Source organism: Columba livia, chromosome 3, assembly GCF_036013475.1.
Source record: "Columba livia isolate bColLiv1 breed racing homer chromosome 3, bColLiv1.pat.W.v2, whole genome shotgun sequence".
NCBI lineage: Eukaryota > Metazoa > Chordata > Aves > Columbiformes > Columbidae > Columba > Columba livia.
In genome coordinates, this window is record NC_088604.1 from 59,163,179 (window position 1) to 59,185,546 (window position 22,368).

Sequence of the window (22,368 nt, forward strand, 5' to 3'; positions counted from 1 at the left end):
TTTTAAAAGTGTTAAATTAATGTGTTTTTTTCTTATTGACTTGTCTGCTGATAGTTTCACTTGAGCTTTGAAGGAAAAAAAAAAAGCATATCAATCTCCTTCCTCTTCTGGGGCGTGGATCTTCCTTCTTTTCCAAATGTGATACTAGTAGGGACTGAGAAAGCTGTATGTTTTCACTGCCCAAAATACAGTTTCTGATTGTAGATATAGGCTAAGTTATAATTTTAATAAATCAGCATTTGGTTTCTTTTTCTTCTAATTTGGGTTATATTTTATCTTTTTCACATGAGACTACAGGTGATATGCACGCAGCGAACTAGAAGAATGTTTTCCTAAGTAAGAAATGATTGAGTGTTAGGTGGTGCCTTTTTGTCGTTGCCTGTAACCTCTCTTTGGTTCCTTCAAATAAATGAGTTTCATGGGAAACAACTAGCATGAAATCATCTCATTTAGTGAGATTGTGGTGCATGTGCACTAGTTCCTTGCAGAGATTCTCATTACCTGCCTTGCATAACCTTTCATGCCTTGACTGTGCTTCACTCCTCAGCTGCTCTGTGGGAACAGCGCAGACCCAGGCAGAGCCTTGCCTGGGGCTGGGGGAGTTCGGACCCCAGCTGATTTGTTGGCATCATACTGCTGCATGTCCTGCATACATGTATTTGCAGTTTTAAGCACTAAGTACTTTTACTATCACAGGTTTTTGAAGCAGAGCGTTAGAAAATGAGAAATTGTTTTATTTGTGACTGCTTCTCAACATTTTGACTCTCAACCTGTGGCTGTGAGAAAAATGATTTCTTCTTTCTGTCTGTGAGGTAATTGTGTTAACCACAGCAGTATCTTTTCTGTTTATTCTCTAGGCTTCTTATCAACACATTTTAAAATGTAAAAACAATGTAGTAAATTTGACTAGGATCATGCTGCTCCTGTACTATACTACAAGAATATCACTATGATATAACCTCAACAGTAGTAGGTGTTCTTCACTTGAAAAAGAATAAAAATAATCTGACAATGTGTTCAAGGGGATTATTATGTCAAAAAAAATGTTGTGGTGGAAAGTGAGGACCACACCCCTCCAATAATTTCATTTAAGAAGACCAACTCCTAGTGGACTAAGACAGGACTTTCTCCCTCAGTTTTTGGGTCAAAGTGAAAGGGAGGACAACTTTTCCGATTGCCAAGCTCCTCTTCCAGATGGTGTGTTTTTCTTGGAGCTCCAGCTCCGTCTGGTTGACTAGAGGGCCTGAAGCAACTTCCGAAACACTCTTGAAAAATGTCAAGTGCTTTAGGGCTGTTTTTTACCTGTGAACCAAGCTTCACATTCTGGTCAGAGCTTATGAAAGTTGTAGCACAGGATCTTATTAGACATCCCATAAAAAACAAAACTGCCTCAGTCAGTTCTTTATTTGTTGCAATCCTAATTTTCAGAAGAAATCATTACAAGGCAAGAGATCGTGTCCTTGCTATCTTATATTTTCAGTTATTTACAAAGCAGTATGCAGCAGATCCTCAAGTAGTTTTTTACTTTTTTTAACTTGTGGATGTATCTCTGGGAGGAAACACATGTTTCTCCTCATGGCCGAGTCCTGGAAGTTGCAGTTTAAATTTGATGAAGTGTTTTATTCCCCGAGATAAAAATAAATAAATAAAAAATTAGATTTAAATGCATTTGTTGATGAGGAAAGTCAGGAATCCTCCTAATTAAGACATTTCTTAGAAAGGTAAAATTTTTATCTGGGAGCATAAAACACTTCATCAGTTTTAAAGCCACATCTGCAAGGACTGGATCAAGAGCAGAAACAGGCATTTTTCTTCATTCTGGCTTGTCTGTGAGTTTAAGACTTTTAACAACAGTTTTAAAAAATATTTCAACCCAGTTAGAAACACTTGCAATATAATAGGGATAAGAGTGCCCTCCCTCCCTCTGTTTTTAATCTGGTTCTCTTAATGGGATAAACTACAAGGTTGAATTGGTAACTGGATTATGGCCTCATAAAACAGCACGAGGTTACTATTATCCTTTAATTTTATATCTTTATTAGGGAGTAATGTTGGTCCTATTTAAATCACTGACTTCTCTAATGGTTTTTCTCCTCTTTTACAAATTTATAAAACTAAACCCTAAAGGATTTGGTCTAAGTGCAATTGGTGTAACTGCCATTATACGAATCATTGTGTTAGCAGTTGGTTATAATCAGCTGCTTTAACTGGGCTCAAAATGTAGCAGGATTTAGCTGTTGATCGGCAGAATATAGATAAAATATTAATTCTGAATTTTATTTAAAAAAGCTCTGCTTCCAATAAAAGTATTCAAATTTTGAGGCAGTGTGAAGATGAACAACAGAGCCCTAAAAACTGTTATAATACAGCATGTTTGTGCAAAGGACGTATTTAACACATTGTGTTTTTCTGCAAAGATTAAACAAGCTTGTTTTTGTTTTGCAATTCAGTAAAGTAAGTTCAAAAATTCATGAAAGTCAGTCTTTCTTAGAAGGTGGCTTATTTCATGCTGCATTCCAGTGGATACATCCACCTGAATTTAGGGACACAACACATGTATTCTGGATGAATCATAGGCAGTTCTTAACAGTAAAACTCCTGTTGGACTTACATAGTCAGAATTTATTTAAAATATCGATACATTTTATTTTTTAGGGAAAAATGTGACATCTGTGTGTTGATTTCAGTGTGCTTTGATTAAGCTCATGATCTATATAGAAAGAAACAAGAATATGAGTCTGTTATGGTATTGCTCTGTTGTTGAGTTGTTAAGTTTCACACAGAATGTGAGGGATGTCACCCTGAGTGACTTATAAAGAGAATGAGAGAATTTAATATTTAAATGCAAGCCAGGTACTGACTTGCACTCAGTAAGCTTAGAAATTAGTCAAAAGTTTTGTTTCAAATTTTGTGTTTTACTACTGAGTGCCTGACTGTTTATTTCTTCCTAATGCAATAACATGCACACACTTCAAACTCTTAATTAAGTTAAAGCAGATTTTGTGTTCAAGTTGTTAATGGAATTTTTTAGGATCAGTTGTGAAAATTCATCTTTGTGTTCAGAATTGCCTCCTTTGGCAGGGGCTGCCTCAGGAGATGCTGTGTAGAGCTGCTTTCTCTCCAAATACCTATTGTTCTTGGCAGGCTCCTCTCTGAAATTTGCCTGTAGCATTTCTATTCCCCTTTTGTCTCCATTGGACAAAGTTTGCAGAAGATTTTTACAAACTCAAGGGTGCGGGCTCCACATTGACTGAAAAACCATGGGAGGTGGGAACTGTATTGGTGAAGGCATCATGGGTGAAGATGTTGATGGGATCTCTCTGAAATCGAGGGGAGACTTGAAGCCATTTTGAAAAACGGGAATTATTTTTAGCTTTCTGAGAAGGTGAAATACAGGCAACATGATTTGTGTGCTATTGGTCTTCTCCTTATGTAACATCATGGCAAAAATTAATGAAATGTGAATGAAAATGTTTTTGAATCTCAAAGAAGAGAGAAGGAAAACAGGAGGGTATAAGAGGTGGTGACAGGAAAAAGTAGAAATAAAGGTGAGAGTGGAAAGAAAGTAGACTGGGGCTGCAAAGGTGCATGTGTGTGCGTTCTAGGAAATACCTGATATGAAACACAAGAAAATTCTAAGTTTTGTGGAGTAAACGGAGGTATGGCAAGAGACACTTGAGACTAAGAGAGGAAGTATCTACAGGGGAGAATAAGGTGGTGGGTGGGGATACATGAGTGCAAGGGCTTGTAGCCTCAGTTTGTTTCAAATGTTCTGCAAGTACCAACAGATCTATACATTGTTTAACCTCAGGTAAGTAACGCTTATGTTTATGCAGGTTCAAGGTAGCATAAGGTGTAAGTGTGTGCTGGTCAAAATCTAAAACAAAGATCCATAATATGTTTATGTTATTTGGCATACTCCCAGGTAATGTGTTCTTGAGATGCCTTGTTGATAAACAAATCCAGGTAATGTTGATAAACAAATCCAAGTGTTTGGATTCCTTAATAACAGTATGTGCTTACATGGTGTTATATATTTTGTTTTCTTTTAAATGTAACACTAGCTTTGATTAATAATATTATGATCACTGTATATATGAAATATCCCTGGCACTAAATTATGCAAAGTGGTTCTTTTCTGAGAATAGAGATTGCAACATAATTGTGTGGCTTTATAGTTAAGTTTACCATAATCATTTGTATGCATGACTCTTAGAAAATAGGATTTTCCTACTGAAGGTCTCAATATTTGATGAGAGTGACTCACCCTATGAGAGAAGGTATAGACACAGCAGATAATTAGGGTAATGTCTGTCATTTAGCACTTCGTAGGGAGCTGCTTGTTATAACCACTTTGTGTATTTTATTTAATCCTAAAGGAATTTAATGGACCTTAGAGAGGGGACTTCTTGCTGATAATTGCATAATAACCTTTTTCTGCCAGACAGTTAATGACTAAGAGGTTATCATTAAATGTGTATTAAGCAGTTTTATTCAGTGTTCCATAATTCTCTTTCTAATATGTTCTCCCAAGGGCTATCTTTTATTGTCTACTTAAACAACTGCCTGCATGAAACATATTAGCTATTTTATTGGTTTGTTTTCATAACTGTTTTTTCTTGCAGGAGTAGAAGAATTCCTACTTAAGTGTGTTCCTTTTTCTGTTAGTGTATCTTAGATAGCTTCATGAAATAATACTGGAGGTGTTGAAATATTTTATATGGAACTAGGCTTCATAGAAGCCAATGTAGATTTTAGTGAAACCACAGCCTCAGTTAGGGCATTTGTTTATTGCAGATTTGCCTGAAAAGTGTGGCCAACAGACTAATCTGTTATTTTTTTATCTTCTTTTTAATTTAGATTACTGAGCTGTAGATTGAAGGGAAGATAATTTTGCTTGTGGAGGAAACGAAAGGTGAACAACCTCCATGGAAGACTCTCCGGATCTAAGTGAACAGTCAGTAAGTACAAGTGTTGCTAAACTGAATGGAATAAAGTGACCTCTGTTCAAGGTGTGTCTGAGGGATTTTACTTTGGATTTGAGAATTATAGTAAGATCTGGAAAAAGCTTCTGAGCTTTTAGATTCAAACTTTTTCTTAGTTCATACATGAAATGAGTGGGTTTAATCTACTTTTTTAACCAGTTGAAGGTAAAATGTTCACAGTTACATAGGATTTTACAGAACCAGAACCGTTGGAGGTCTGATGGATATAATTAAGGTACACTGGAAGAATAAAATGTTAAAAACTTGCACAGTGGTTTGCCTTGTTCAAATAATTATATCAAAATGTGCATCTATAGTGGTCTGTCAGTTTTGCCAAAGCAAGAGTTACCAAAACCATGAACAAGAATTGCCAGGTGGTCAGACTGTGGCAGATGATGTACATGAATTGTTTCTGGACTCTCCTGGATTTCAAGGGACTGTGAGATCTGGCAGTGTATCTTCCTGTCCTATGTCAGAGGGATATTTCCCTGGTCTCATCAATGAAGTAGCTGGGAAAAGCAGGGTGGACATTTCTTCTCCTTTTTCCTTTCCTTTAAGGACGTGGTCTCTAGACTTCCTTACCACCAGGCTGCAGTTCTGAGGAGGCAGCATGCTCTGATGAAATTTAAAGTTCGCTGGACTTGCCATCCAAAGTATTGGCTTTGTTTTAAGATCTTAGTTTCCAGTGGTCACAGTACTGGCAGATTTTGCAAGCACTATGATCCCCATGAGTCTCAGCTAGGGCTCAGTGCACTAAAGATCAATAAAGGGATTTCATATTTCTATTTCTGACATGGTGAAAGAGGTTATCCATGTAATAAACTAGTTTTAATATATTTTTTTAAAGCGGAGACTTTTATAAGTAACACAAGTGCAAAGAACTGAGAAGAACTTGCATGTATTTTTAAAATCTCAGTAATTTTGTTTAATAAGGAGTACTTTGCTCCTGACTGGATAGCTCCTGTCTGAGACTTTATCTTGGACTACAGTTTTATTGCTGATTTAATATGGCACAGAACTGGAAAGTCTTAACAGTGTCTTAAGTCACCATGGTGGCACTACTTTGGGCAGCTGTATGTATTTATGTATTTAAACTGTTCCCAAGCAAAACTTCAGAGCATGAAAAAGCTACATGGCTTCATGTTTTAATAAAGTTTTATAAAGGTCAAAAAAGATTAAGCAGAAGTTATTCTCTCATAGTCTGGGAAACAATTATTCTTTGCAGTATACATAATACAATTACTAGTAGGATATAGATGAGCCAGTTGAGCTTAGTACAAAAACACGCTTTCATAGTAATTAAAATGTTTTTGCACCACTGGATGCCTGATAAATGCATACTTTAGTAGCCACTTTACTACCTTATTGTAGTCTAATTTCTTTAGTATTTTTCATAGTTACTACATAGCTTTGTGCTAATATGTGAGAACAGTCTTGCAAATGACAAATCAAGGTGAAATCTCTGCTAAGTTGTATATGGTGATAGGATTTTCTGTCCTTACACTATTGTCAGTGTCACAGAAAACTGTGATTCAAGATGAGTTTATTCTTCTTGATCTTTGCTGAACAGTGTCAAAACTTCAACCTAATGGGTGGGAAGACTCCACTTTCATCAGTCCCTGCATCCAGGTGTGCACCCAGCCTAAGATCTCACCTAGGTGTTGGGCATTGTCCTGGGAAAAGGAATTGTGATATGAGGCCCATCTGCTTCAAGCAAATACTGAACCTTAATTTCTTTAAAAGATACAGGGCAGGTCTGTGGGTTAGAGATCACAGCTAGAATGGGATGTTCACTAGCCAAGGCTTTGGTGGTTTAAGCTCCAGGAAAGTATCAGATGTATATCCTATACCCTTTCTTCTTGTACTGCCCTGGAGTTTTGTGGTTAATATGTTTTGTACTGGTTAGGTCTAGGCAGTTTCTGCTCATCATGCAGGATTCCTTGTTCTTGACATGTTCAAGGAGCCTACGTACTTCATTCTACCTTCGGGATTCCTCTTTGGGAGATAGGTGCATAAGATTTAGATAATGAAATTCAAGGACCCTATGGATCCAGCCACTGCTCTGAGTGTATTAGGTTGTGTGAATTAACATGAATGCGAGACCTGTGCTCAAACTTGTGCTGGCACCTTGCTCCAAATGGTCCAGTCCTTGGTTATTTGAAAGATTGCCTGTCGCTGCAACTGAGATGGGTTAGAAGGTACTTGTTGTTGAATGGTATGCTTGATAGACAGCTGAATTTTCTGAATAGAGGGATTCCTTTATTTAATCAATTTCCATGGGCAGTCTGTTAAAAGGAAAGAAGGCCAGGCATATTTACTTGGGTTATTTAACAAGGTTAATTTTAAAGTTTTATTTAAAGAAAAGCAATTATGCTAATTTTTGCAAGTAGGTCATCCTCCTAGAGTATGATGGGCTGTAGTGTAGTTTTTATTAAGACAGTCTTCTCCATAATTCCGAGATCCCTACTATTGTTCTAACTTGAGTTTCTGTTGTTTAGTCTGTCTTCTTTTCCAATATACTAATCAGAAACTTTTGGTTTGGTGATTCCTGTCCTTAAACTATATCTCAGTTATGTGAAGCTCCTATGATCACAGTTATGAGCAGTTCCACAGCATCCCTGTTGTCATATAAGAAATAAATTCTTCCTCTTTTGTCTCCAAGCAGTGACTGCATGACCACATGCTGCTTCAGAAATCTAAGTGCATCTCTGTTCTCTGAGCCTCTAAAGAATTGCATTTGTCTGAATTGAGCAGCTGCTGTGTTCTCTGAGACACCAGCTTGGTTAGTTATAATATATACACCATTTATTGCATTATGTTGCTAGTTTATTTATTTTCCCTGTTTTGATTTGTGGTAAATTCCTTGCCTCCGCTCCGTTAAATCCTTATGCACCAACTGTCCAGCAGTCAGTCTCTTTGCCTGCTTGTTGTATCACAGAGCCTTTCCTTGGCTTCTCACTCCTGTTCCGTGTTGCAGAGGTGGGGGAATCTAGTCTTAATCTAGATTGTACAGTGATCCAAGGAGTCTGAATCAGAGTGGAGTTTATTATACTTTGGTTTCCCTGTCTTTGCACACAACTGCATAGGTTAATAACTGTATTTTGAAGTCCAGCAGGAAAATTATTCAAGTTACTGCCTGACACAGAGGAGAGCCAGAATCCATCAGGTGCAGCTGAGATCCAGGAGTTCCTGCAGCTGCATGGAGCGGGCTGGGCTGGGGCTCATCAGTGGAGCTGTTTCCTCTGGGGTGGGGGTGTTGTGTCCTAAAGAGCTCACCACTCTCTCGTTCTTTCCCAGTTCAGATGCAGAATATGTTCGTACATCATGCATAGCAAGGAAATTTATGAGTATTCTGAAAGAAACAGAAGAAAAAAGTAGCACGTGTGCTTCACAGACCTAAGAAAATAACCAGGCAGTCCTTTTTATTTTCTGGTGTGATGTCTGTCAACATGTGCAGGCTGCTACTTATCAAGTAAAAAAATACTTAAAGCCACGTAGATTGGTTTTATGTGGACAGCTGTAGCTAGGTAAAAATGTACTATTGATAACTGTAATTGCCATAGACGTTATACACACTAAATAGAAAAAGTAGAAGATATAATGATATAATGAAACACATTAGGTTTCATATTACTGTTCTGCCATTGTTCAAAATGAATATGCTGATTCTTACTAAATCCTAACTCGAAATAACTTTTTAAAAAGGTGCATGTTAAAAATTCTATTTTGTTTTGAAATGGAAGAGAAGGATACTTTAGAGATCTTGTATTTATGAATAATCTAACAATCAAGAGATAGAATTTTTTAAGACTGGTTTTGGAGATGGTTAATAAAATGATAAATATTTAGCACCTAAAGAGTCCTCTGTTGTGCCTTGGTGTAGCAAACAAACATAAGGTTTTGAGAACTACAGAAGTTTTACAGTCTTTATCTTCTTTTACTCATTATTTGCTGTTCAAACTGTATTAGTAGAAGAAAAATAATTTGGCTGCTAACATGCTAGTTTAGGATTTCAAAGGGCCTTATTAGAAAGTGGTGTAATTTCATCCCCTGGCGCTTTTATATAACAGCGTGCATATTTAGATTACTTCATTTTAACCTAGAATCAAACAATAGATTGCAGTACTGTAGGGCAGGACACTAGCAGATGTGAGGCTAAACCTGAACGAACAGGTTTTCATTTTTGTGACATTCGGACAATCATCCCCATTGTCCCCTGGGTAAGTTATTTGTTTTTTATCAGATTATACAGACTGTCATATCTGTTACTTGCATTTATGCCCTGCTTGCAGCTGGACAATCCTTGGCAACCTTTTTGGAGTGTTGTTTCCCCATTTTTGTCTTGTTTTAATGTGTGAAGGTGTCAGATGTGATCCCATTGCAGATCAGTTTTCAGCTGTAGCTACTTCTCTGTTGCATTTTATCTTCCCCCCTCCAGGGCAGGCACCCTGCTTGTGCCCTGGGAACTTTGGCTGAAGCTCATTGCAGTGAAATGAAAAATAGTTTAAACTCTTTTACTGAGTTTTATGTATCAGTCCTATTTTAGAAGACTTCTGTCTCGCAGCATAGCAAGTTGTGGTTCTTATGTGATATCAATATTTGCAGGACTTGGAATATTACGGGCAATTTGTCTTGTCAAATTAACGATGTTGGTTGAAAGAGATCTCTGGAAGTTATTTAGGCTAGCTTCTGGTCATGAAACGCTGTCTGTATGCATAAATATTTCACTGTTATGGAAACCATGAACTATATTTAATATCAGTAAGCCATTACCTTCTGAAGAAATTATGACTTTAGCAAGCAAAATCTAGTTGCCTTAATAAGTAATAATTTGCTTTTAACTAAAAATGATCATTGAAGAAAAATGCTGTAACTTGAAGTCAGTTGAAGTAAAAGATCAGCATGTCTTTTACAAGGTATATTTCTGTTCTGCACAGAGGGCTCTTTGGTTCCTGGAGCATGGAATTCTCTGTGAATAGTGATGTTATACCTCTGATGCTATAGGGATATCAGATGTGACTTCTATTATATTATGACAGATAGTACCACTGGAAAAAAAGAAAAAAATGGGTATAAAACCTTATTTTCAAGGCCTGATACTATAACTGAGCCAATTTAGACCTTCTTTGGAGCTTCAACAAGGGCTTATTCAACTAAGAAAAGGTTTATATATATGCATGTACACACAAAATTTTGAACATATGAGCCAGTCTAATAAAAGGTATTGCCTCTCCCTATAAATGGTGCTTCTTTATATTAAATCATCAGATCCTGACAGGCACACTTCAGGCTCTACAGTTGGATTTTGCTTGTAAGGTACGATACTTGTTCCAGCATTTGAAATGCCCAGTTTATAAATTCTATACTTCTAATTTAATTTAAGATTGTATTTTAACTTATGAAAATATAATAATTTCCTTAGGATAGTGGTTGTACATCAGCTTAGGCTTCTGATTTTGGCAGATGTTAATATGTTAATATGTCCAGAAATACCTTCTTCTTCAGTAAAAAGGGGTCAGAGTTTTGTGACAAGTGTGAATTACACTGAACATATATTTAGTTTATTCTCATCTAGTTATTGTAAAAGGTCCAGGTGCAGTGGTGTGCTTAAGAATGTGTGAGACTTAAGGGATGTGATTAAGCCCACTGAAATCAATGGCATTTCTCATGTGCTTTAAGTTAGGCATGTGCTTAAATACTTTTCTGGAAAAGACTTGGAAATACTGTACAAAATAAAAGCAATAAATTCAGAAATATTTTATTAGCAAGTACTTCTGAATGATTTGTGGCTATGGCTAATATTTATTCAGCATCATATAACGGTCATGGTTTCTTTCTTCTCCCTGTAGTAACTTTTCTCTGAGTTCTAACTCAGTAACTGAGTGGTTGACTTGCAAGTCAACTCCTATTAAAAACCAGAAGAATGACAGGGAGAACTGTTACATTTTTAAATTAAAAAATGACACTAGATGAATAATCTGTTTTCGTATTTTATAAAGTCTGTCTTAAACACATTGAGCACATGCAGACCCATTAAACCACAGTCATGTCCTTGTCCTCTATTATATTAACTTCAATCTTCAGCAACTTAGAGGAGAAAATGTTAAGAGTCTTGAAATGTTATGGCTAGAGTGAATGGAAATAGTTTTGTCTTAATATAACTTAAGGCAGAACTTGTCCCAGAGGATCCCATTGAAGAAACAAACAAAACTTGCATTACTTATTTGATTATTTATTAATTTTTAAAATAATTTAAGATTGGTTCATCCTTTGCTCCTAAAAGCAACACCTGATGACAGATGAGAATACTGTTTCTGTAGTGTGTTTTGCAGCATCCCAGCACTTGGGCTGCAGCAGTGGTCATGCTTTGGTCCAAGAGGTCAAATAACCCAAATGGGTAGCAGCATTGCAGCTGAGAGACACTCAGGTTCTCTTGTAAGGGAAAATTCTAGGTGAGAAACTAAGTTTCTTTCAGCCAAGACCAGAGCTGGCTGAACAAGCCTTTTCTTAAATGTGGCAATAGACCTAGTTTGTCATCTCTTTCTCTTTCTTTGTGTGTATATGTTAACTGCATCCTGACACTGTTTTCATTATATTTAAGGCAAAACCAGACCAGAATGTTGTTGAACAGAGCCACTAATAAGCTAAGTGTTTGTAATTTGTCACCTAACAACAAGACTGAGAAATACTCTGAAAATATGTATGGTCCTGTAGTATTTAAGAACCTGTACCTGAAACAGAAAGATTTTACAAAAAATTTACTTATCATGGAAAACCTAGGCTACCTATAATAAAATTTATATGTTTGAGTGGAGTCAAGGGGTTTTCCCATTTTCCAGGTGCACTACCTGAAGCCAAAAAAAAAAGAGAAAAAAAGGGGGTGGTGGAGGGAAGTCCAGTGGTTTCACAGGGACCTTTGGATAAGCCTGAGTCTCAAATGCAGTAGGATTTGCTGGTTGACGCAAGTGTGTTCTTTTACTAACACTACTAGATGATAAAGCTGTATCTGGGAAATGGGTAGATAAGATGTTTCTTTTTATGTTTGAGACTGATATAAATTCTAATCTGAGAAGTTTAATTTGCTTTCCTGTAGTGAAAGAAAAAGCTGTATACAGAGATCTGACCAATCTTGTGGTCAGATGTTCTTTATAACATGAATTGTCACTGGGATGCACTGGAAAAAAACCCCAAATCTTTACAGTAAATAGCAACATTAAAATAATATTTTTTGATTGTTTAACAAGAATAAAAATAGCAGTGTAACAAGGCCCAGCATATTATGGTATTATATATGTATTAGCAGTGTAATAGTTTTAATGTGTTCAGTATGCTGTGTGGCTTTCCTGACCGGTGGCTGAAAGAAGTTTGTAAGATACTACTTTCCAGTACCCAATGACATATTGTTTAATGATCATGGGGAGTATGTGGGGAGTTTACTTTTTTCCATGTAAAAGTACCTGATAAAGTTAGAATTTGGTAGCATGAAAAGGAGGAAAATCTGCTGCGAAACAGATTTCAAAGTGGGGAATAAAGGCCATGTTTTTATCCTTGGAATCCTTCAGACATCCTGCTCATGCTCTTTGCTAAGCTCAAGGATATGCAAGTTGGGATTCTCATCTGTATTTTCAGTATGCTCTTTGCTTTACATTCGACTAGCAAATGAGGTAGAGGGAAGGTACTGGGGACAGTGTCTCTGATTCAGAGGACCTGGAAGAAAAGTGCATTTTGATCCCTAATGCTTCTCTGGTTCCTTCTCTTGTTCTGCCTCCCATCCTCAGCCCCCACCGGCTCTGGTCTGGGAAATACTGGACATAGAATTTTCGAGACATATATGATGTAATTTGATAAGGTAATATGGAGCTGAAATGTTAAATCTGAATCTTAGGCTGAATATAGAGGAATGAATATTAACTGATCCAGATTTTTGCTTTCAAGGAGGTTTTTGGTTTTTGTTTTTTTTTTGTTCTTTGTGGGTTTGTTTTTTTTTGTTGTGGGTTTTTTTTGTTTTTTTTTTTTTGTTTGTTTGTTTTTTTTTTTTTCAGTAGAAGCAGTAACTAATGGGATTTCTGTCATGAAAAAAAAAAATGTATAGTGCAAATCTTTAGTTGTTCCTGATTCTGTGAATCCATCTTTGGCTTTGAATTTTCAGTCTTTGATTCTGTGGCACATGTAATTGTTGTTTATGTGATTCAGTCAAAGTATATAAGGGAAGGAGCTAAAGCAAACCTCATTTCTGAAAAGAAAAAGAGTGGTTTTCTTATTTGAGTTAGAAATGCTGTGAAAAATGAGCACAGGTTTTTCAAGTTTCACTTTGTCACTCAGTCACCTTCCCTCATGGCTCTGTAGTAAAATGTGTTGGGGTGTGACCTGGGAATGTTTGAGATTCACGTAGTAAACACCTACAGCTTGGCAACCTCATGTTTCTGGACATGGCAGTGTAGACGCTAAATTCCTTCTTTGAAAAGTCAAGCTATGATTGTAGTTTAGAAATCAGCAGTGAGTAATGTGTGCTTAAACTGTTTTTAGGAATTCTTCTTACTGACTCTGAGTAAACAGGATTTGTGCATTTTTCAGCTTGGGCAGGATTAAGTGTGAGAAAAAACCTCTTCACTAAATGGTGATCCCCATAGTGGCTCTCAAGCAATTAGAAAAACCTGTATTTGCTCTTTTTTCCACCCATTGAAAGACTCTTACTCTGCTATTAAAATTCTCCCAGTAGCCTGTGCCTTGAGCGCAGCATGTTGCCTCCTAGCAGCTCAGGCATTTGCTTGAGTGGAATGGGCTGCTATTTCCTTTCCACCTTTTTGGCTTATTTTATTTCAGATATGAATTAAACTTGATAGTATGATGATTTTCAAAACAATTAAGTTAAAATAATTCGGAAATGAAATTTGTGGAGTGTTTATGTCCTTTTCAGTGGGTTTTACCATCAGAGGGAGCACTGCGTTCTATACTTAAGCGTTAGTTGTCATGTTATCCTGTGTTTTATATTAACCACTATTAATTGCATTTATTTAAACAGCCTGGCAGGTATTGAGAGACCCTGACCCATTATGGGAACTTCACTTGCTTACCTGCTTGTCACCGTGGGCTGTTCAAGGATGCTTTTAATCTTATTTCAGGAACCAGATTCACTCAGCCTCCACTGCATTGGACACAGGGGTCTCTGTTCTCAGGGATGTGCAGCAGATGGCAAGAGTGAATGTTGGGTACTCTCAGTCAGATCCTATATGCAGGGGTCTAACTGTTCCAGAGCTTATACCCCACCATGGTTTCCCTTTATATACATTTAATCAGTTTCTTGTACGCTGGGTCATACACTGAGCTGCTGGTTATCGTGTTCCATTACTGATCTACTTTTCAAGTGATTAATTACTCAGACTATGCTGAAGTGCCAGTAATTACCACATTCACATGTTCAGTTTATGCTGAATAATCTTTAAGGCCTGTATTTGTTTATTTCTTCCTCTGTACAATCTCTTCTATGTAGTTTTATTGGTTCTTGGAGTGGTGCTAGAGCTTTGATGGGCTACAAACATCTGGACATTCTACCCTTTAGCCTGTTATCTAATTGCTTGTTCATCATGTTCTCAAATTCATTGCCCAAGTTGAATAGCTTTGCTAATGAGTTTTCACAGTTTTCAGTACTTCATTATAAAAGCATTAACCTGTAGCCTCTGCAATGTGACACCTGTATCTAGAAGACTTATAAAAATGAAAATAATTTTATTCCCATCTCCCACAGCTTTGAAGGTGAAAGGGGCCTCATATTTGAAGTTTATTACTTCAAAATAAATGCATTTATGTGTTCATTAATAAATGGAGTAAATGACAATTTAAACCATACTCTTCAGGACATCACAAGTGAAAATGATAGGCATCCAAGCAATTTATACCATACTGAGTTTCGTGCATGACTTGCTTTAAAATCAATTAATCCAGAGTTTAATTAACTGAAGGAAATTTTTACAATTTTCTTGCAAGATGCTAAATTTAATCTGGAGATAACTGCAAAATGAAATTAGCAGCAAAGGAAATAGTCTTTGTAGGACCAAGGGCAGTTACGTGATGCATCATTGGTTGATTTTTCATAAACTCTTCAGTTCTTTCTTGTTAGTACTAGACTTCAATAGTACTTGATTTTGACAAAAACAAACACATACTGATAAGATTTCCCCAAAGAGTCAAAATTAGCCTGAACTTTCAAGGTTGAAGTAATATCTAATTTTAATTTAAATAGGGTAGAATTAGCTGACATTTTGAACAACTTATCCAGAACTATTTACTGAAAGTCTCTAAAGTTCATGTAATTGAAACTGTATTTTAAAATATGCCTATGGTACATTTCAGCTGTTTTTCTGATGCTGTTGAATGTCTTCTGTTTTGGACATTAACCTTACAAAGAGTTCTGTTGAAAGTCCTGGTGTGATAAGTAAGACTCTGAATAATTGCCTAACAGGACATCCTGCCTAATATAATCAGGTTTGAAGAAGTGACCTATTTGTCTGCAGTTGATAGGTTTGGAAAGTCTACAGACCTGCTTTATATCTAAATGCCTGTGTATTGATAGAAGAAGATTTAGTAGTAGTTAGAATATTGGCATTTTATACATTCTGTAGCCATGCAACTATAGTTAACCTTTTGATGCTTCTATTTTTTGTCTAGAAAAACTGAATACATATATAGAGCTTGATCCCAATGTAATTATTTTTGGGTGATGCAACTGTAAAATTCACCAGTTGTGGAAAACCTATCAGTAGAGTGTCAAGCAGACCTATTGTGCAAAAAGATTATGTGAGCACTTAAAAAAGACAGGAGAAAAAGAGGTATGTTTAGATAGCACTAATTGCTACTTTCATTTTCTGTGTTGTACAGGAAATTGTATATTTTTTCAGACAAGGAAACCTTGGTGTGGTATACGTGCTGAAATACATAATGATGAAAACCAGACTATAATGGTCAGCGAGCTTGTACCACATACTCCTTCATGGATGTATGAATTTTTCATGTTTATGAAGATCCTACTTTGCATCAAAAAGACTTCCATAACATTTGATGTCTAAATGTAATTCCATTTATAACTGATCCTGCAATAATAGTGCTGTGAATATGACGTGATTGTGGATCTGCAAATCATGCTGCAAAATTCACCTGGTTTACCTGAAAGAGTGTGGAGGTAAAGAAAAACTGTGATTATCCCAGGGGCAGTGCTTTATTCTTTGCTGTCTGGGTTCACTTAACTTGATGTGCATTGAACAGGAAGGATGCCAGCTGGTTGTAAAAGGGCTAGAGCATGGCTTCTTTAAAATCACCAGTTACAGAAACCCATCTGGCGCGTCCTAAGAGGAGGAGCTGACCTGCTAGCCATACTGCTCTGATTTCCATCAGTCTCAAGGGACACTCTTGGGGCCTTTAGTGGATACAGGATGCAGTGTCTAACCAGGAATGATGCAGTATTTCGAAACATCTGAAATTTTCATCTGAGTGCTTCTCAGTGCTCAAAAATTTTACTTGCTGCTAGCATAGCTTCATAAAAATATGAGAGAATATATCAATATCACAACCCAGTCTAATTAAAAGTGTATTTTTAAAAATATTATCCATAATGAGTACACCATAAAACTCAAGAAAAGAAAGAGAGAAAGAGAGAGAGAGAACGGAAGAAAGGAAGAGAGAGAGAAAGGAAATAAAGAAAGAGAGAAAGGAAAAAAGAAAGAAAGAGAGAAAGAAAAGGAATTACACAGCTCATAAACCCCACTGGAAATCTCCCCTTTATTATTCTATGGAAATGGACGTTTTCCTTTTTGGAGTTTGAAACTTTATTCCTGTTATAGTAGCCAGTATCCTTCTAGCAGACTTTGTCTTCTTCAAGTTGAGCCATTCGCTGAGTAATGAGAAGAAGAAAATTCAGTAAAGTTTATTTTTCATCATGAGTAGCATTTTAATCTATTGTTCAAATGAAGAGATTCAGTTTGTGAGTTTTGGCTGTGAATGGTTTGTGTCGTTTTCTTTCTGTGTCTATGCAGTGCCAATTACCTGGCCCCTTGGACTGGAAGGATTTGACTGGAGCCATCACTACTTAAGCACTGTAATTTTAAAAGTCTTACTAGGCAAGGCTGTCCTGTAACTCTTAGCTAAAACTGAAGACATCAAAAAGGTTTATTTTTCTGAAATAGTACAACAACTTTGAATTTGCTATAACTTTTTGTCACATCTTTAGTAGCAAGGCTCTAGTAGCAATGAAACATGTTCATTCCTCTAAAGAGAAGGATTGCAGTGAATGGATAAGAAACAATGTCTTAAGTGCAGAAGAATGACACTAGCATTGGCAGCTCTATGTGGAGTATTTTTCTCAATGTACAGGAGATCTGTCAAGTGTTGCCCATACCCCCATTTGTGTATGACAAACATTCTATACACTGTACTGTTGAGACACAGTGTTTCTTCATGAATTACATTCAGACATAGAATATGGCTAAGTTCCATAGGTGAGAGGTGAACCTTTTCTCAATTTTTTTAACATAGAATACTTATACCATTTGTAATACCTAGCTCACTTTTTTTTAAAAGATTTATATTTTCACTGAGAAAATTTAAAATGGAAAGTATAAATAGGAATGTATATGTTATAAGTTATTTTCTTTCAAATTTTTAAGGCTGAGACAGAGCAAAAAAGAGAAAATAGTATCTATGGGGGAAAAGTGTAACCAAATGTGTGAATGACGACTGTCAGGATACTTTGACCGAGTATATGCGTTAATGTAGAAATGTGAAATGCAGCATGGCTGCCCCATGGGGTGAATAGACACGGCTCTTTGGCTGTTTCATTTGATAAGCAGCTGTGTTTACTTTTAGTGTTTTATACTTTTCAATGCTGCTGCTGTAACAAACCATTGAAGTGCCATAACCAAGTATGGTACTCAGTACTACCTGAAAAATGAAAAAAATGTTGCCTAGGGGAGGCTCATCGAACATCTTCTGATGTTTGGAGCTAACCTGGTCTGCTCCCAGTATTCACCACTCCTTTACTACTGTTTGCTGGGAGAGAATGCTGGAATCAGTCCCTGCTATTCTGCTGCTGCTCAGTGGTTGTTGAGCTTAATATTAACAAAGAATTAATCTCAAACAATGAGACCATTATAAAAGTCTTGAATCTTTAGACTGCGCAGGGACTATCTCCAGCTGCCTTTTTTTCTTGTTTTTCCCCTATCCTTCCTTGTAGTTTATAAGAATCTTCTCTCTCGGGGTAGTGTAAATAGTATCTCTTGAAATTTCTGTTTGGAAAATGGTTTTTAGCAGATGCCACCGTACAAAGCAAGCAGCACAGGTTTGTGTGTAAATCTGTCCATAAGATTTTTATGATAATGATGAAGATCTATGGACTGCTGCTACAGAGGTGAGACCTTTGCATTTGGCTATATGAAGAGGTTACTGTTATGTGAAGACCAAAAACATATTTCTGCCATTGTCTTCCATTTCTTGGTCTACAGTAAGCTCAGTCCATGTTGGGGAAAGGATTAACCTGTCTTCTTATCTATAAATGTTAGTAATGTCACCTGTTAAGTTTGCATGTGTGACTTTTCTGCTTTCCCATGAGAAAATGTCTCCATTTAAACTGGAGAAACCCAATGAGTGAATTACCCAAGGTCAAAATCACCTATTCTTTGAGTTTGACATCCAGAATCTCCACTGGAACTTGGCTTCATTCCCAGGGTTTCCTGGTCGACATCATATTGTACATACTATGAGGTTATAATGCCCTGTAAATCCTAAACTTAATGATGTAAGATTAAAAGGGGGAAATTGAGAAAAGATTCATCTTAGGAATAAAAAGAAACTGTAGCTTTCTTCAAAACAGGAAGAAAATGACAGAATAAATCATTCTGTCATTTCTGGAGTTGACAAGGCTATTCCGCATTAATAAAAAGGGAATACTAAAGTTAATAAAATGTAATAAAGGTATTGCACAGTGTATAGTATTTGGCACTGTCTTCCGTTGAAAGGATGCATAACAGGGCAGATCCCATGTGAGCTTGCAACCATCTTTCAGCTTTTTTATGCTTCTCTTAGTTGCTTGAAGGAAGTTATTAATGACACATTATTTTAATGGCAGAATGTTGTACTAGAACACAGAAGATAACTGCTGTGCTTGCTCTACCTAATGCTCACACAAATGTTGTCTGACAAAGGACACATGCCTTTTCAGTGCAGAGAAATGGAAATCACCATGGCACAAGTAGCATTAAAGCATTCTGTTTCGGTCCCTCACTACATGAAAGACACTGAGGTGCTGGAGCATGTCCAAAGAAGAGCAGTGAAGCTGGTGAAAGGTCTAGAAAGCAAGTCCTGTGAGGAGTGGCTGAGGGAACTGGCACTGTTCAACCTGGAGAAAAGGAGGCTGAGAGGAGACCTTATGACTCTCCATAACCACCTGAAAGGTGCTTGTAGCATGGAGGGTGTTGGTCTCTTCTCCACGTAACAAGGGATAGGACAGAGGAAATGGCCTCAAGCTGCACCAGGGGAGGTTCAGATTGGATACTAGGAAAAAATTCTTGACAGAAAGGATTGTCAGGCATTGGAATGGGCTTCCCAGGGAAGTGGTCAAGTCACCATCCTTGCAGATATTTAAAATATGTGTAGGTGAGTTTCTTAGGGACATGGTTTAGTGCAGGAATGGCAGTGTTAGGCTTATTGTTGGACTCAATCATCTTAAGGGTCTTTTCCAACCTAAATGATTCGATTCTATTCTAAAGCTGTTGCAGGTGATTAATAATAATGCATTGGAAATACAGCATCTACTCCAGCCAACCATCTTTCTATCCCCATTTACCTTAAGAGAATAGGATAAAGTCATCTACATAGAAGAAAAAATTTGATTTCTTTAGCAATGCATTTAGGCGAGTGGGGCTGTTGTGTTGTGTTTTTTTGTTTGTTTGTTTTGTTGTTGTTGTTGTTGTTGTTTGTTTTGTTCTGTTTTGGTTGGGGTTTTTTTGTTGTTGTTGGGTTTTTTTTGGTTAAGTACAAGCTTGCTTTTCTTGGAATATATTTGAATAAATCTTTTGGGAGAATGCAAAACATTTTCCAGAATCTAGTTTATGATGAATAGCATCTAAGGTTCATTAGTAGTCTCACTGTACACCTGCATATCCTGGATCCTGTCTCCAGTCGGTACATTTCGAAGAACAACCAACATCTGTCTTACTATCAAGAGATTTACAGTATAATTCCAGTAGATCATGACATCCATTTTCTGTCCTCATGAAGAATAAAATCCTTGAATTTTGACAACAGTTAGATACTCTAAAGACTTGCATTTTATTCAAATGTACAGTCCCTTTTTATAATTACGGATAAATGACTGAATCTTTACATGTATTGATATGAGCAAAATGAACATTTATAGTTTGCAGAAAATGTGTATTAAGTGGGAAATATAACTGTTATGCCAGCAGAGGTCTTTCTCTTGTGATAACAATGACCAGCATTACGTATATAATTTGCCCTATATTATGAACTATTTTACACTGCCTAATATATTATTGTACATTTTAAATCATTAAACTTCTAAAATTTAAAGCTATCCTACTTATTACGCAATGTATACAATTTGAAATGGTTTTGTGGTTTTAGAAACAAATATTATATACAATTTTCTACCATCAGTTAAAGACCTTCCCCATTCATATGACACTAGATGCTTTTGAATAGTTGTAGTCATCTTTATGAAACATGGTTGCTGTATATGTTGAATAGCAGACTAAGATCCGAAGACCAGTATTACCTTTTGGTTTAAGAGTTATTGCTTCCCTGGGAGTTGAGTAATTTGCAAACTCTCTTTAAAGGAAAGAAATCATAGATTAAATTTAGGGCCTCCACAGCTTTACAGTGGATCCTGCCATTTCTTGCAGTAGTCTGATCCATTTATATCTAAGTTTACATTGTTTGCTTGTATACAAGGGAAGAGCTGGTTTGAGTATTAAAAGCTCCCCATATCATATGGAGAAATATACTTTTCACACTTGCTTTCACTGTAAATATTTTAATGTATAAAATTGAGTGGAAATGGACTGAAGATATTTTTTTATTAATCAGTTTGAACACCTGTTAAATCTCTAGCAAAAAAGTCACTGTTTAAATACTGAAATATGTTAATATTTTAAATATTGAATTTTGATAAGCCAGTAAACATCTGCTAATTCAACAGGAAATTCTTGGCTTGCAGAACAGCAGCAACCAAAGAAACAAAAGACATAGTAACCAAAGCAAACTCTGTGGACCCTCCACTGTATTATGCAGGGGAATTAACAGGTATATACACCCTATGTGCCAGTGTTTTGTAGTTCATACTGGAAATGTTTGTTACTTGAGCAAATTCAGTCTAAGGACAAGAAAAAATTTGGCAATTTTTTTGAGATTTGATCATGCCTGTTTAAGTTGTAATGTGGGCTGTATGTGTACCCAGCACGTATCTGTGAATTCCTGCTATGTATGTATCTCAGCTATTAAGAGAAACTGATACAGAGAATGAGTTATAGACGATCAAGAAGAAAACAAAAATCCAACATAGCTAATTCTGTGGGGTGTTTGTAATTAGTATGCCTACAGGACGTGATGCATTTTGAGGGCTGTGGAAAGAAACAGCCTATGACTGACTATTTTGTCTTCATACTGCAAGAAGATGAACTCCCGCATCCTTATTTAGTGTACTAAGACTGCACAGTAAAGAAACTATTGCGTGACTGCAGTGGTTTGTGATCTGATACATGAGGTCTTAGAGATCCTTTAATGATTTTTGCATGATGAAAAGTAAAGCCTTTGGAAACTGTAAGTTACTCTATGGTAGCAATGTATTAATTGAGATACAGAATTTGCAGCACTCTGTTTCTGCCCTACCAATTTGTCATGTTGCTGTGACTTGAAAAGAACTTTGCTTGCCTCTCTGAAATACCTCTGCAGCCCTGTCAGTACTCTCAGGTTCTATATACTTTTCCATTACAGGGTTGGGCTGGAATAACCAGCAGGTTCTCAGTTTATGAATGCTGCCTATTCAAAAACTATTCCTTTTATTTAATTGTATGAGGTTATATTTTAGTAAGTGTATGTAGAAATTAATATCTTATTAGCCTGGCTATTTTAGCTTTCAAGATAATTTTCACAGAACTATGTTTAATAACTGCATAACTAGATCATACAAAACTCTCTGCATTTTGACAGATTGGCTGATTGCGAAATAGTAGTGTAATGACAGTTTGTGCAGCTTCTGGTTTGTTAAGTCCAAAGTTTAAAGTGTCCAGTATTTACTAAAGTTTCTGCTCATTTCCACTGTTAATAAAAATTGCCAGGGAATGAAACTGCACTTTTTAATCTCATTTTATTATATTAA

The 22,368-nt window shown here is 36.5% G+C and overlaps 1 protein-coding gene across 36 annotated transcripts in view; it reads left to right on the forward strand.

Annotated features, from left to right (window-relative positions):
* The window catches only part of EYA4 (EYA transcriptional coactivator and phosphatase 4), a 155,693-nt gene that overhangs the window by 14,166 nt on the left and 119,159 nt on the right, over nucleotides 1-22,368 (forward strand). For all 36 annotated transcript variants that reach the window (XM_065057037.1, XM_065057029.1, XM_065057047.1 and 33 more), the window contains one exon: nucleotides 4,861-4,961. In XM_065057037.1, coding sequence (XP_064913109.1) covers nucleotides 4,929-4,961 — 33 coding nt within the window. In that variant the 5' untranslated portion in view covers nucleotides 4,861-4,928. The remainder of the gene's footprint in view (nucleotides 1-4,860; nucleotides 4,962-22,368) is intronic.